This window comes from Gallinula chloropus (assembly GCF_964237585.1).
Source record: "Gallinula chloropus genome assembly, chromosome: 1".
In the NCBI taxonomy this organism is placed as follows: domain Eukaryota; kingdom Metazoa; phylum Chordata; class Aves; order Gruiformes; family Rallidae; genus Gallinula; species Gallinula chloropus.
In genome coordinates this window covers 184,765,479-184,782,305 of record NC_140085.1, presented here as the reverse complement: position 1 = coordinate 184,782,305, position 16,827 = coordinate 184,765,479, and the positions used below count along the sequence as shown (strand labels likewise).

General features: G+C 44.7%; 1 protein-coding gene across 1 annotated transcript in view; it reads right to left on the bottom strand.

The window, feature by feature from the left end:
• WDFY2 (WD repeat and FYVE domain containing 2) overlaps nt 1-16,827 on the bottom strand; it is a gene marked incomplete at its 5' end in the record, with an annotated part of 70,102 nt that overhangs the window by 7,837 nt on the left and 45,438 nt on the right. Inside the window, 4 exons of the mRNA XM_084279141.1 lie at nt 1,743-1,869; nt 2,781-2,893; nt 6,391-6,541; nt 13,974-14,028. Of these exons, the coding sequence (XP_084135267.1) occupies nt 1,743-1,869; nt 2,781-2,893; nt 6,391-6,541; nt 13,974-14,028 (446 nt within the window). The remainder of the gene's footprint in view (nt 1-1,742; nt 1,870-2,780; nt 2,894-6,390; nt 6,542-13,973; nt 14,029-16,827) is intronic.

The window sequence follows — 16,827 nt, the reverse complement described above, 5'->3', positions numbered from 1 at the left end:
CAGTCTTTGCTGTCCAGCTGGGACTAGAACCAGTGTTGATCATCAAGGCAGCATCCACAGAAGCAAAGACTTGTTCTGATAACTTCTGTTGCTGCTCCTGAGATGGGAGGTCCCAGCTGCACTGGAAAGCCTGAACAGAGCTGCAGCTACGGGCCTCTCCAAAAGCACAGCTGGATGTGTAAATGCAGCCCTGATAAGGCACCTTTCTGTCAGAAAGTCAGTAATGACTTTGTTGTTTTCTCACTGAGGAACTACTGAAGATTTTCTTTAGCACTAAGAAGCACAGAGAGTTTCATATGTTAGGAATCACAAAATCGTTCCTAAGCCTTCCCAAGGTAAGATGGAAGATTTAGGTGCTTTTGCTGCTTCTTGTAAGGAAAAAGTAATGTGGGGGAAATAATTCAGTTTAAACCCCCGAAGTTGTGCTCATTCCTTCCTAAAAGAAAGAAAAATGGGCCTCATTTCAAGCTATTTACAAGCTGGGAAACAAAGACTGTACAACACTATTATGGAGAAAAAAAGAGTTCTGAGGAGCCTGTAGCTGAGCATACAGCAATTGGGAATTACCCACAACATTTGGGTTTCTTTGCTACCACCCCTGGCCTTGTCTACCCAAAGGACTTTCATGCTAACACATTTGCTTGTGCATATGACTGCTTCTCCAGAGGCCAATGTGTTTACAGGACATCTTGGTACAACACAGCTGCCTTCACAGTGCCTGTAGCAGCATTGGGTGACATGTTTCTTAAGTCCCGTAGGACCAGGTCTCTGTGCTGTACAGTGTCAGCCAAGCCCTGCCACAGATTAAGATCCAGGGGCTAACTTTGTCTTAGGAGAATTAAGTGCCACAGCAATAAATCTAGCAAAGATGCATTAGCAGGCACCACTGGTGTGATATAAGGGTGATTTGGGAATTTCATCAAAAGCTCTGCAGTGCTCAGAAATCCCACAGCATCCAAATTGCTCAGCAGAGTGCAGCATCACTCAGAATCATATGAATACGTAAGAAAGTGTAAGACCAAAACCTCCCTGGGATTTTGCCTCTCCAGAGCTGAGCCTGGCATGCAAGTCCCACACACGTGCACTCCCAGTACACTAAAACACACTTGTTGCATTGCCAGTTTGCAAAGGCTTGGAGGTTGTTGCAAGTAGAGTCATCCTGATCTCTGCTGATGCCCAGCACAGGCTTACTCTCCTCCGAAGAAATCTACCAGGCTACACAAATGTGAGGGCTGAACATGAAAAGATCCTCCGCATTGAGGAGGTGGTGTAGGCCCTTCTGGGTAAAGCACATTGCTTGGAACTCAGGCTGTCGGCAAAGCAGCATGGAAAAAGTTAGTGTGGAGGAAGAAGGGACTAATTGTTCGAGTGTGATGCTCCCTCTAGGGGAAGGAAAGACCTTGGCACCTAAAACCCGAGAATTTCTCTGAAGCTGCTCTCAAGTGAGGATCCTCCTCTTTCCAGCAAAGGTGCAAGCTCTGGTGTAACACATTCAGGCCTGTGTATATATTCTGTATATTGTGCTTTCCTTTACCACCCTTTGCAGACTCTCAAACCAGCCTGTTGGTCCAACGCTGAAAAACTTACTATAAGCAACTTATTGTTGCATGTGGACGACAGAAAATCACACATACAAGCTCGAGGCATGTGAAGACTGTAACCTTTGGACTGTTTGTTTCCAGATAGGGCTTCCACCTTGAGCTTTTCTCCCATAAAAGCAGGAAGAAGGGCTTTGAACCTACTTATGTCCTTGCAGCTCGATGGCCGTTCCTTTTCTTCCTCCAATATCCCACATTATAATGGAATGATCAGAACTGCCTGAGAATAAAACTCGTTGTACTGGGTCCCAACAGAGAGCAGTGACACCACCTGAAAAAGGAGATGAACACAACACACAACAGCACAGGAAGTGGGCAACAGGAACACAGTGAAATACATCTATATATTTATAACTCTACAACAAAAAGCTCAGAGAAATGGTGATTAAAGGGCAGGTAGGTCTCCTTTGGAAAAGCCATGCCAGCACTGTGCTTGCCACTTGAAAACTAACAGCCTGGAAAACCTACTGAAGCCCCATCCTGCTCTTCTGTGGGCAGAGGGCTCCGCTGCCACTCACATGGGTGAATCTGCTCAGCAGTGAAGTGCGGTAGAAGGATGGTCACGGTGTGCCTACACAGCTTTTAATCTCCACTGTTCCCAGGAGATTACAAAAGAGAAGCAAGTGTGGAATACTATGGGCATCTTCAGACTGTCACAGCATGAGGACTGAACTATCTTGTGCTAACCTGTAATTGAGCTATTGGTGTTCAAAGAGGAGGGATATCGAAAGAAAATGCTGAGGAATGGCCATGATTTTTTCTGCCAGACAGCAGTTGGTGCTTTTAAAGTGGGTCAGGGCACAAGCCCCAGCAGTGAAACAAGCAGTTAGTGCCTCCAAGATGTGCCTATTCCACTTAGGCAAAAGCATCCACAAACATGGAATTCGAGGAGCATTCTTTCCCCCCTAGAATTACCAGAACTTGTTCCAGTCTCATTCTGCTTTAATTAGCTGCTACTGATTGTTGCATTTTCTGCCACAGAAGTTTTCTGGTCGGAAGTCTGATTGCTCTCATTTTTACCAATAAAGAATAAACTTCCTTGAGATGTTGTGATAATTTATGGTCTATGTCCCTTCCATGCTATGCACAGACACAAGCCATCCTAATGTTCCCAGGAGGGTCAAACATGGTGACACCAAGCACAGGTGAAGAAACAAATTGGGTTTCTTCCTGAGGCCTTACCTGTGTGTCCCTTAAATGTCGTAACAAGGCTGCAGGACTCTTGCTCTAGTTTCAGTATGGTCACTTGCCCAGAGTGATCACCAACAAACACATGCCGGGTTTCCACATCAAATCTGATGGATAAAGGCTGAGGAAAATACATACCATATGAAAGAATCATATCATAGAACAGTTTGTGTTGGAAGGGACCTCAAAGATCATCTAGTTCCAAGCCCCCCACCACAGGCAGGGACATTGTCCACTAGACCAGGTTGCCCAAAGCCCCATCCAACCTGGCCCTAAACACTGCCAGGGACAGAGCATCCATGACTTCTCTGGGAAACTTCTAGTGTCTCACCACCCTGACAGGGAAGAATTTCTTCCTAATACCTAATCTCAATCTACTCTCCTTCAGTTTAAAGCTGCTACCCCTTGTCCTATCACTCCATGGCCTTGTAAACAGCCCCTCTCCAGCTTTCCTGTAGGCCCCTTTAGGTACTGGAAGGCTGCAGTAAGTTCTCCCTGGAGGTTTATATACATTGGTTATACGCATTTTGCATTCCTTTCATGACTTGTTAATTCTTTTAATATGAGTACACTGGAACCTTGTGAATAGTGCTCCAGTCCAAATGAAGTATTCAGACCATACTTTTAGGCATCAAGCTCATATCAGTTCATATTCATACTGCAGTCTCCCTAAGTAAACCAAAGAGTGAGCAAACATGAGACTATTCCAGAGGACACAATCAATGGTTTTGTTATGAAACACCTTTGAAGTAGCCCTTCACCATGAACAGAGGAGTCATCTCCCCAAACTCTCCAGCTTAGCTGTGAGAGTTGGATGGTGTCCACTCTCATTTTCCCTTCCCAAAATTGTATAAAGTGACTACTACAAGTTTTCTGCTTGTACTGGGTTTGCACAGCAAGGTTTTGGTAGTGGGGGGATGTCCTGGTTTTGGCTGGGAGAGAGTCAATTTTCTTCCTAGGAACTGGTATAGTGCTGTGTTTTGGATTTAGGACAACACACTGCTGCATTTAGCTGTTGTTTGGTAGTTGTAGCATCTACACCAAGCCGAGGGCTTTCCAGCTTTCTGGCAGCTGGGAGAGCACAGCCAGGACAGCTGATCCAGCCTTGCCAAAGGGATGTTCCTGCCATCAAACATTCTGCTCCAGGTAGAACTGGAAAAGTGGTGGGAGGTGGGATCCCTACTTGGAAACAGACTGAGCATTGGTTTGTTTTTGCAGGTGGTGAGCAATTGCATTCATGTATCACTGCTTTTATGTATTATTATTGTTGTTAATTTTATTCTCTTCCTTTGTTATCCTATTAAATTGTCTCTCTATCCACAAGTTTTGGGGTTTTTTTCCCCATACTCCTCCCCATTCCACTGCAGGAGGAGAGGGGTGAGCACAGGGCTGTGTGGTGCTTAATTACTAGCTGAGGTTAAACCACAATGGAGGGCTAAAGGGGTGGCTTCTGTGAGATGCAGCTAGAAGCTTCTCCCATGTCTGATAGAGCCAATGCCAGCTGGCTCCAAGACAGACCAACCGCTGGCCAAAGTCAAGGCCATCAGTGACAGTGGTAGCATTTCTGGGATAACACAGTTAAGAAAGGAAAAAAACCCTGCACAACTTCAGGTGAGAGGAACAACTCTGTAGATACCAAGGCGAGTGAAGAAGCAGGGGGAGAAGGTGCTCCAGGCACTGGAGCAGAAACTCCCTTGCAGCCCATGTTGAAGACCATGGTGAGGCAAGCTGTCCCTCTGCAGCCTGTGGAGGCTGATGGTGATCCTGTGGGAAGACTGTGCTGGAGCAGGTTCCTGGCAGGACCTGCAGCCCATGGAGAGAGAGGACCCCATGCTGGAGGAGATTTATTGTGGGGGACTTGTGACCCCGTGGGGGACCCATGCTGGAGCAATCTGATCCTAAAGATTTGCACCACAGGGAAGGGATCCATACTAGGGCAGTTGGTGAAGCTCTGCAGCCTGTGGGAAGGACTCACGTTGGAGAGTTTGGTGGAGGACTGTCTCCTGTGAGAGGGACCCCACCCTGGAGCAGGGGAAGTGTGTGAGGAGTCCTCCCCTTGAAGAGGAAGGAGTGGCAGAGATAATGTGTGATAAACTGACCACAACCTCCATTCCCCATCCTCCTGTGCCACTGGAGAGGATAAGATCAAGGAATCAGGAATAAAGTTAAGCCCAGGAAGAAGGGAGGGGAGGAGGGAGGTGTTTTAAGGTTTGGTTTTATTTCTCATTACTTAATTCTGATGTCATTAATAATAAATTAATTTTGCCAAGTCTGACTTGCATGTGACAGTAAATGGTGAGGGATCTCTCCCCGTGCTTATGTCAACCCAGGAGACTTTTGTTATATTTTCTCTCTGCTGTCCAGCTAAGGATGGACAGTGATAGAGCAGCTTTGGGGGATACCTGACCTCCAGCCAGGGTCAACCCACCACATTGCTTCTACATTATAATTAAGTTTATGAATGCAACAGAAAGGTATTATTTTACGTTGCATTTGGGGAAGCATTGGCTACATCAGGTGCATGACACATCATATTCTAAAGTGAATAAAATCTGGACCCATTCAACCACCTACCTGGACAGATTCTGACCTCTTAATCCAATTTATTTCCACATTCAGAGTCTATACTAGATATTTAGGGAGCAACTGCTTAGCACTGATTCTGTTCACACAGGACACAGGGGTAAAAAGTGCTGAGCATTTTGCAATATTTGTCAATGATTCTCCCTGCTCCTGCCCACCACCAGCATGATCTGATGGCCCAAATTAAAGCGTCTTCCGAAATTTTGAATACTCTAAACAGTTTTGCATCACACTTTAAAAATTATTTCTCTTTTTATTAAAATTTAAATTTAGTCTTTCTGCCATTTAGATGGGCTGAATGACCAGACAATATAAAAAGCAAGTCCACGTTCAGAGAATAATTTTGAGTCAGTCTCAGTTCTGGCACAATGCACATCCCCTCTACCACTTACAGGGCACGAAAAAAGTCTGTTTATGCTAACGCCTGGTTTCAGCCTAAGAGCTCACACTTCTCCACTTCCCTTTTCATTTGCAATAAAGCTGAATTAATATTTCTTTTATTGTCAGGCAGCTGGGGCAACTGTAGGTGAACAAGCCGCTTGAGTGCCATTTGTGGAGCCATTTATTCTTTAGTTAACCCAAATTCTCAACGCACAGTGAGCTGTTCCTGAGTGAAGGACAAGTATTTTATATTAATGCCATTTAATTTTTACCATGCATGCACACAGGCATGCTGACCTGAGCACCGACCTACTTTGCTACCATTAATTCTTCGAAGAAAGCATGCACTGCATGTTTAAATGGAGGCCCTGTCCATATTTATTACAATAGACCACAATAGGTCACAGGTCGCCCATTGTTTTGCTCAAAAATGCATAGACCTAAATATGCCACCCCGCATTAAGTAGACCAAGCAAGCAGTACAGACAGTTTTTCAAATTGGCTTTAAATAACAGTTTCTCTCACAAAGCACTGAATTTATATAGGGAGGAAAATTTGGAGACCGACTAGAAAAATAAACTAAAAGGGCTGTTTGAGTGACAAAGAGCAGAAATAAAACGGAGAGCTCAGCAAAGGATACTGCAGGCCACAGGCTCCTGCGCTGGTGCGGTACCCTCCCAGCCGCTGGCCGCTCTCTGAACAGTGCCAGGTAAAGTGTTTGTCTTGTCCAGTGCTTAACACCCACTCCATCTCCAGGACAAACAGAATCATCATGACCCTGCTTTGATGAGCTGAAAATTAAGCAGACAGACATACATTTGCATCACGGAGAACAACACAGGAGCAGAAGACCACTGCAAACAACAACCGCATGCAACTCCTCCGCTCCTCACCCACACGCTCACCCTTCCCTGCAAGGAACTGGTGTTTAATAGTCCTGATGACAGGAGCTACCGTGCAAGCTTGTAAGGTCCCTGCTCTGAGCCTTCAGCAGCATTTGCATGAGAAAGAGCAGAAGCCAGACTTAATTTCTTCCATGCCTATTGCAGCCATTTATCTTCTACAGTAGCCCAAGTCTTCCTTCCATCATTGTATCATCACCAACAAAGCTGCCATTGTGGAAAGCACTCTGGGCTCTACTTAAACTTCTTTTGAGATGGTTTTATGACAGCAGTGCAGATGCCTGTGCTGTCATTCCTCCCGCTGTGAGGTCTGGTGGTTCTGGGCTGCCGGTTGTGTTATCCCAGCAGAATGATAAGTTACAGCACAGGCACAACCCTGTGCTACAGCAGTTTTAGCATTGCATGTAAACCAGCTAAAAGGAAATTGGAATAAAATAAAATAAAACCTAAAAAGATCACAGCTGGGCAAGATGAATAAAAAAGCTGAAGGAATAAATTTCAACTGCTACCTAAATAAAGCCATCAAAAGCTTTTCATTAAAGCAAGGGGAACCCCGGCTCATACAGACCTTTTTTTGTATGAATGGCTAGTGGGTATGGTCATGAAGTGCTGAGTGAGCCAACTTTTTAATAAAACAAGTGGCTAGAAAGACATACAGAATTATTCCCAGCTGTAACTTAGCAGTGAATGCCATACCCCCTCAATCCACAGCCCTACTGGTTTATTACTGTTCTGAGACCCGGCAACATGTGTCGCACAAAGCAGGCTTCTTGTGTTTGTTTGTGTAAAAGCTGACATACTGGAAAGATTAAATATCTTTGGATGCTTAAAAAAGGAGCTCAAAACCTCCGTTTGAAATACAGACACATTCTGCAGAATAGCACAGGAAGATTTCTGCCTGCCCTATATAAACATATAGCACAGATGAGAGCTGTGTGCAAACCCTATGAGGGGAACCAGTTGTAGCAAAGAATAAGAGGCTAACACAAGCCAACAGCTGCCCCAACCCACACTGCTTTTTAGACCCAGATGCCCTGGGGAGAAAAGTCAATAGATGCATTGGCACAAGTTCCTGTGTGATTTAGACCCGGTGATCCTGCTTTGGCAGGGGGGTTGGACTAGACGATCTTTCGAGGTCCCTTCCAACTCCTAATGTTCTGTGATTCTGTGATTCCCACAGCTGTGACTGGCAGCTGGACTAGTTTACAGCATCAGACTTGAACTGTGCCCGGACGCTTTCACCCTCACCCATAGAAGAGCTTAAATTTTGGCTCTCATTTCCACACACTTTTAAACTCCAGGTTTGTAATCAGGACAGAGGGATGGGGACCACCCAGCAGTCACCTGATCTCTTTTAAACAGGTTCTCTGTTCTCTCCACCCTACAAATTTCTTCTCTGGGAAGAAATTCAGTGACCCTGTGGGTGACCAGTGCTTGTCTTTACCTATCTGCTGGTCTCCCTGGGAGCACCTGCACTAGCTGGTAAATGGAGAAAGGGCCATGATGGGATGCATCCTGTGATAAGTACACATGTCCCTGGGGCTTGTGTGCCCCAGCAATGCCATAGACAGACCCACACACTTCCACTGGACATGCAAAGTTGACTGAGATCAGGCCATTCAGGTCCTATCCATGGATGTTTTCTTAGCTTGTGGTAACTGCTACTGTTAGTGTTGGCTTCCCATGGTTTGAACTGGCTGTGGGGATAGCTGGCAACACCCAACTCTCCCAAATCTCCTCCTAAAACTTATTCTAAAAGGCAGGGTTTGTACCTTTTGCTAGAAGTAATGCCAGTGGATGGTGAGGCAGCTATCTGGCAAATATAAGCAGACATTAAAGAAATGCGTATATGCCAAGAGGTGGAAGGTGTATGTGATAGTTTTGCTTATCCTGCCTCCCAAAAAAGAGCTTTCAGTTCAGCACTCCATTGCCCACCTGCAAACGCTGCATGTATTAGTTGGTGCCACCACACACATGTCCATGGCAGAGATAGCTGAATCAAGTGAAAGAGCACCCTGGAGGACATCTAAGTGAGGGAGGAAAGAGAGGACAAATGGAAGTAGAAATTCACTTCTCATTTAAATAGAATTTGACCCACATAAGGGTTAAAGAAGCAAGATGTCAGAAGTCTGGAGGTTGATAGTAGACAAGGAAGAGGTCTGGGCCCTAGGATTAACAGGGTTCAGAATCATGCAGGGGCAAACAAAAAAATAGTCCTTCATCCACAGAAGGTTTGATCACCATTTGTGTGCAGAAAAAAAGTGCAGCAAACACTTCCAAAGCTGTTCACTGAAACAACAGCAGGATGGAGAAGGGGGTGCAGGGAACATGTACAGAAAAACATGTGGTCACAGTACAGAAAAATCTACAGCAAGTACCAGGCAAGAACAGATCTGTCCAAGCAAACATGAGAAGAGAGCCCATGGGTGGTGGAAGATTGTACTGTCCAGAAAGTAGAGAAGCAGCAGACAAAAGAAGGGGGTAGGTCCACGTGCAGCAGGAGAGTGGGAGGAAACAGGAGGGCTGATCTCCTGCTATGAGAAAGCAGCATCAAGCACTGTGCAGAAAGGCTATGCCTTGAGAAAAGCAGCTGCAGCCATGAGGTGCATGCGGAGATGTCTGCAGCCAGAGCACAGGGGAAAGGAGGGTCTGTGCTGTGTGTAAAGGGAAAGGTCTGAGAAGCAAAGCCAGTGAACGGCCATGCACAATGCAGGGAAAGAGGCTCTGCTGAGCAAACAGTGAAAAGCAGCAGGAAATCCTGGAAGACGGGTGGAAGTTATGGAAGTAGTAAGAAAGAAAAGTTTGGCACATGCAAAAAAAAAGCACAGGAGAAAGGGGAAAGCAGAAGGACATGGCATGAACTGGCCTGAGAGTAAGGAAACAGGGGGACGCCTCCAAAACGGGCAAGCAGCAGAAAGCATGAGGCAGAAGCAGCTCTACAAATTCTGCCTGACAGAACAAAAGCACGATGAATACATTAAAAAAAAAAGACAAATAAAAAAGCAGGAACTGTCATATCATCCAGAGGGGACATGGACTGGAAAAGTGGCCCCTGACAAGAAGGTGCAGTTGCAAGGAGCGGGTTGGAGAAGGCTGTGCAGAGCCTGTGAGGGGCTGGAGGGGGCTGGCAGGGCCTGGAAGCTGAGGCTGCCGAGGGGAGGGAAGGGTTCCTTCAACACCCGTATTCTCACAGGAACATGAGAGGAGGTTCCCCAAGGAAGGAGAAGGTTGCTGTGAGCAGTTGTCATGCCTGCAGCTGGCAGTGTGGTGGAAGAAGAGCAGAGAGTGGTATTTACAAAAGACTGAGATAAAATGGAAAGTTGAATTTTGCAGTGTCCCATTTAAACTCTTGTACCACCCCTCCTTGCGCAAGGGATGGAGTTAGTGCGTGTAAGAGGCCAACGTCCCATGACCCACCCCGGAGGCCTGACAAACGCTGTGTCACATCCCCAAGCTCTGTGTGTTAAAAAACAGAAGGTTTTGCAACACCAGACACAGTGTCACAGCAAAAGCTCCACAGAGGCTGGCTGGCCACATGCACTGCTGTACGACACTGGAGCTGGTCATAGACCCCTGCCAAGACAAAAATGCAGCCTACGAACTCGCTGTCATTCTCTGTCACCAGCAGATTGTTTGGCAGACATATTCATGGCCTTTCAAGACACAATTAATGTTTGTTAATGACAACTGCAGCTTCAGCTACTTATAATAATACCTTGTTGGGGGAGACGATTGATAGCCCACCAGTTGTCAGGCAAGGTGCTACTGTTAAGAGCACTGCTGATCATTTGCAAAGGTAGCACACACAAAACCAGCCAGCATGGCTAAGCCAAAGCCCCTTGGCATGCTAAGTAAATGTATTTATTCCCCTTAAAATATTTTAAAATAATGTAAAGGTCTTACTTGAAAACTTTAAACAAACCCAGCATTTATTGAAAGTAAGGCTTTTAACAAATAAACCACTAGAAGGCCACCATACCCAACAAAACTGCATGTTCCTTTTTAATTATGTTTTTTCCTGCCTCAGGACTTTGCCAAAATGCTTATACCAGCCCTATGCTTTGGTACAGCCACATGAGAGAAGCCTGCTACAGGAATGGGATTGTGGAAGGGAGTCCTGGACTAGGTGAGAAAGGTTGTCTCTGTTGGATCATGACATGCCTGCACAAAGGACTATGTGGCCCTTCCCTGCATATTCTCCCACAGATCATGGTGAACATGGGGCTCTTTCCTCCTTGTGCTGTCCCAACAGCACTACTGGACTCTAGCCCCAGTAAGCCCAGATCCAGTGTCCTGGATGGAGGCAACAGAGGCAAGAAGAGCATGAAAGTGCTTACTGCTGCATGGTCTGATGAAACTGCAGGAACTTGTGACTGAAAGCAGCTCCCAGGGCATCTTGCTTTCACACCCCAGACCTCCAGTATGGGTCCGGCCGAGCCCAGGGAAGTGGTGGAAGGGGTGCTGTGCTCCCCACACCAACATGTGGTATGAAGAGTGGAGAATCAGGGATCATGTCTGTATGGATGGGGGTGGTGGGAGGCACTGTGCTGCAGAGCAGCAGGCAGCCACAGGTCATCAGTGCACTGCAAACTGTTCTCCTGCCTTGTACCATCAAAAACCTGCCTGCAGCAATTGCCCTGCAGGACTTTCCAGAGTGAGCTAGTGAGACTGGTGACACTGATATTGTCCCTGGGTATCTGTAACCTTCTAAGTGCCATGTCATAGAATTGTAGATTCATAGAATTTGGTAGGTTGGAAAAGACATTTAAAGGTCACCTAGTCCAACCCTCCTGCAGTAAGCAGACACCTTCACTGCTGGTAAGGAGAGAGGAGCAGCCCAAAAGTGTTTGCATAACTCAGCATGGGTTGCCAGCACTGCTGATAAGCTGGGCAGAGCATTTCTTTGTGCAGAAGCTCTCTTCCATCCCCACATCCTGCCTGTTTGTGTTATGGCAGCTGTTAACCAGTGTTCCAGGGAAAGTTTCCTGCTGAATGACTTTGGAGTCTTGTCCCTCCTGTAGCAGTGAATCAGGACCTGCCTTTCCTCCTCTCTGGTCACCATCTCTACTGCACTCACAGCAGTCTGGCTTCCCTAAGCCAGCAGTGGGGGAAGATAAAAGGAAAAAAAAAGAATCTGCAACAGTACCTGGAGGCATTTTTTTTTTTTAAACCAAATTTTTACCCACATGGCTGGCAGTGTGCAGAAAGCAGAACTCCAGCTCCATTGCTTCTTTAACCCTTGCATTACTATACAGACACCCACACTAATTTGGGGGATGCCAGCAGCCTGGGGTCACCACACTTTCTTTCCACTCCCAAAACTAGGTCACCTGCATATTGTCACTATTTTTTAAATTCAGGTAATAGAGTTTTCATCAACTTAAACAAGGAAAAGACCAAACATCAAACCATGGAAGTGAGAGAAGAGAACATGGCAGGGGCTCCATGTGCCTGAGAGACACAGCAGAAAGTGAGTGGCTGACACTGTCCACTGCCAGTGACTGCTGTGGTTTGGGCTAGAGCTGAAATTATGCTGATTCTGGGCACAAGTATTACTTCTCTTACCCTAAAGTAAATCCATAGCTTTCAGATATAATCTGCTAACACATCATCTGATGGTTCTGGCACAAAATGGCCAGAACTGATCAAAAAACCTTCCCATGCTAAGACAGTCTAGGAAGGAGGTGACCCCAGTCAGGCCTGTGCTCAGTTGTACTGCCTCTCTACTGATGTTAATGGACCCTCATTAGAGTCTTCTGTTGCCCAGTGTTGGGGGGACTCTGTCTGAACTCTTAGGGTTCTCCTACAGGATAACCCATGGAGGTTCTCCATTGCATCTTCCTAATCAAGGGTCCCCTCCAATGCTCTGCAGCAGCACCTGTAGTACACTGGAGCAGAAATACATGAGACCAGCCTTCATTTTTTTTAATTTTATGAGGCAGGATCCCCAGGCCTTAGGTGGGCTGGCACAGTCAACTGGGGGTTCTGCCATACTGCCAAGATATATGTTCCCCCCTTCCAAAATTTTCACCCTTTTCCCTGAAGAGCTTGGCAAGAAAGGTGGTCTCATGCATATGTTGTTCTGCATATGCAGAAGAAAAGATTCCACCTCACCCTTCTTAGGCTGTGATAAGCCTGCAAGACTGAATCCAAGGACGCGAAGGGATGAGTTAATAACAAAGGGGGCTACAGAACAGTCAGTAGGGTTATTCAGTGCAACAACCCTTAACTAGGAATCCTAGGTGTGACAAACTTTGGTGACTGTGGAGCAATCACAAATTTGTGAACTAATTGCACAGTCAGACTGCAGCAATCTTTAAGATTCCCATGTATTTGAATATCATTGACTATTTTTTCTTCCATTTTTACAAGCTAAGAAAAAAGTGCAGGCATTCCAGCTTCATTTTACAACACACCAGGCATTCATGAAAGAGCTGAAGTGAAACACTCAAAAGCCAATGCATGTTAGCTATGCTCTGCAAAAATCAAGATTCTCTTCATACCTTAAAATCTAAATGTTACAAAGTGATCCCCGGAGATTTAAATTACCCTCTCAACGTTTCAAGGTATAAAACTCAACATATGTGAGTAAACACATATTTTTAAATGTATGTGAGAAATCTCAAGCCAGCAATGCAGAGGTTTCTACACAGAAACACATTTAGCTTATAAGATATGATAACATATAATATCATACCAACTCCTAGTCCAACATCAAAAGAGATATAAGAATAAGCTGCTGCATGTATTTGTTACTTTTGTAAGAATACCTTTCCAAGTGCAGTGTACTTCAGAGGTTTGATGCAGACAAATAGCTAGGTTTCTTGAAACATCACATCAGTGAATATCAGCATACTATTAGGAAAGGTATGGATTAGCCTTTCTTGACCTGTGGCAGGTATTTGCTGATAATATTGATACTACTGAAGCTGGCAGTTATTGAAGTATAACCAAACTAACCCCAAAAGATGCAGTCCTAAATGCCTCAGTCCTAAAAGTTTACATTGGATTACTAAAGATTAACAATTAATACTCCTCTTCCCCAAATATGGTCTGGATTTTTGGATAGTTAGCTGTCTAGAATGAAATTCCAAAGAAACATTTAAAAGGAAAAGGAAAACATGGAACAGCTCTTTAAAAGTCTTATAATCTCAGAACAAAGCACATCATGAGTCTATTGATAAAAACAGCATTTATATTAGTTTAAAAATATATATATAAATCAGTCACATTAAAGATTTCTCTCCATTCACACTCCTTAAGAGAACATTAACAAAAATTAATGACAATACAAACCAGTTAACATAAATCATGTTCTTACCCTGGTAACTTTTCACTAGTGTCATCTTATTGTAATCTTCTGATAAAATGAATTCCTGAGGGAGGGAAAAGAAAAAAAAAAAGAAGCTGTGCTTAGAGATGTAAAGTGTTTGAGAGTGTTTTCATTTGAAAACGTTACCAAGGTAAGCTCTCCCTTTTTTGCAACCACAGCTCTGTCTATACTTCTGCTAATTTTGAGTACCTCCACCTAAAACCCTAAATTATTTCACTTTTTAAGGCTGCCTGAGAAACAACATCACGAGTGCTTCTGAAGAGAAGAGTGGAGATAGAAGAGGAACCATTAAAAAAGAAGTCAAAAAAGCTGACAGAAATGGCTGTGAGCTCAAGTGCCACAAAATGAGAGACCTGAGAACTGGCATGAAGCAAACCCCTATCGTTCAGGTACCTGCATGTGCACACAGCTACGCGTGCACACGTGTGTGTACGCAGTTATCCATGCTTGTGCATACACACTACACCCCAACCTGAACACTCAGGAAACTCAAATATGTAGGAACCCCTTGAAGCTGCTCGGTCCACACTAGGTACTGCTAACCCCTGGTGGGAATGCATTTCCAGTTCCTGTTCAAAAGTCTGCCAGCGCTTCGGAATAGACAGAAACACAGGCTTTTTGCTCCCTTGATTTTATCCCACTAATGGCTAATATTTATTCTGGTATCCCAGAAGCAGATTTTCTAGCTTTGCTACCGCTTTGTTGTGGTTAACAAGCAGCTGTGCATGGGATGGAAGGTGGCTTAACACACGCTGTGGCTGCCTGGGGAGAGATGCGTGGTGTGACCTAGCCGGGCTCACTCCTGCTTCCAGGAAAAGCATCCCAGTGGGGACTGGCTCTGTAGTCCTACTGCCTTGCTGCTGCTGTTTAACCACTGATACCACTTTTGCATGAGGAAATGGTGAAAACAGCAACTCAGAATCTGCATGGCAGCCTCGGCTCCTGGAAAATCCCCGTGTGGTTAAACTGACTGAGCACCTGGGCATCCCTGATGGTCAATGGAAAGAGGAGAGTTGCTCCAAGCTGGAGAAAGAGAGGGACCACAACAAAACCCCTGCAACATCTCTGTGGAGGAAACACCCAGGCAAAGGGTAGGCTTTGCAGCACCACTGCATGAATTAGCTTTCAAATTGCTGTCAAGTATCTACATGTGTACACCATGTGCTCAAAGAAACACAAAATAAAAACAAGGAGTGTAAACCCACATCACATTAATAATTTATAGCAAACTATGCAGAAACTCCCTGAACTAATCTACCTTGGGGACAAAGTAAAACATCACTCATTTAATCTGGATATGGGGTGAAAATAAGAAAAGCATTGTATATAAACACAAAATAAGCTAAATTTTAATGCATACATTTGTGAAATATTAATGTATAAGTACTGTCAAAAGCACTGTGCAACATCAGAGAAGACTGAACTTCAGGAGCCTACTGACTGTATTTAAGACAAACCAAACATTTAGTTCAAAACTGCATGACAAACACTGTAACCACTGAAAAGCTGGTATTTACCCACAGTTTCCAAACCGGAATTAACAAAAAAAAGTCGCTCTGCATTTTCTGTGGGGTCACTGAAGGTAGAACTATCTGCATAGTTTTCCAGCAACAGGATTACCCTAGCACATTACAATACTGCTTGGCACCATGGTGAAGAGCCTGCAATACTCATCTGTAAACATCTACTGATCCCAGCTTCCAGCAAATCAACTGTGAGTGGGTTGAAACAACTACGTATTTTGCTGTTTCTAGGTGTCTGTTTGTAAGTTAGTTATAAATTTGTTCTCTTGAATTGCTCTACGTCATCTTCCTTTCCTTAGTCTGCTCCAACTCCCATTAGCTTTCCTCTGGCAGCTGAGGACAACAGTGGGGAGTGTTATTTAAACAGCAGTAACAAATCAATTAAGTCAGCTGGATTTCTATACCAGGGTCACCTTAACTCTGCAAACTACTGAACGTTAAAAATCTGCTATACCTCCCTAGCTACTTACAGGGGAAGTGGTTTTCATTAACCACTGCCGGAAGAATGCTAAATCACCACAAGAAATGCTTTACTACAAAGCCTGCTTGGAGCAAGACCCTTCGCTGTGAATGCTAACCTTCTGCTGCCATTACCTAAAGAGAAATGGCTTCAATTGGTGCAACATGTAGTGCGACAATCTGTCTGCCTTTCCCACCAATCTAGTGTCCTGGTACTGACCCCAGCTTTCACTGTGGTGACACAGAGGTGCTGGTGACTTCAGAAGGGATGAAGAATGTGGTTTGCATTCTCATTCTCCTTTGCATTTTCCCCTTGGTAAACGTGATGTGGCCATTTTCTTCCATGATCTGAACTGTTCTACAGTTACAGTGGAAGGCTGAAAAGGCTTTTGAGTCTCTCCGTTATAACACAGTGAATCAAACACAATTGCAGTTCGTGAGGTTTACCCAAGTATCGATTAGCTCTGTATACTCTAATACAAACCACAGCTATGTACCATTAATACATTGCACCATCCAAAGGGACACAGTACAAAATAAACACATTTCCATTAACTGGATATATTTTTTTCTTCTTTTTTTTTTTCTCCCTGAGGATTTCTTGCTTCCCATTTTCTCCCTTGAAAGCATATGATAATTTGCAATGCATTTTCTTGTTTTGAATTTTCTAATCTTCCTTCAGGCCTTTTACTCCCTGCTACCCTTCACACTATCATATGTTCTTCCACTGCACTCACTCCCCCTTCCTTCCACAAGGCCAAATGTATTAGTTGTGTCAATACACAGACATTATAGCACAGGGCACCTTGCTCAAGAAATGCACGCCCTATTGCCCATACACTGTGTCACCTGCACTACAA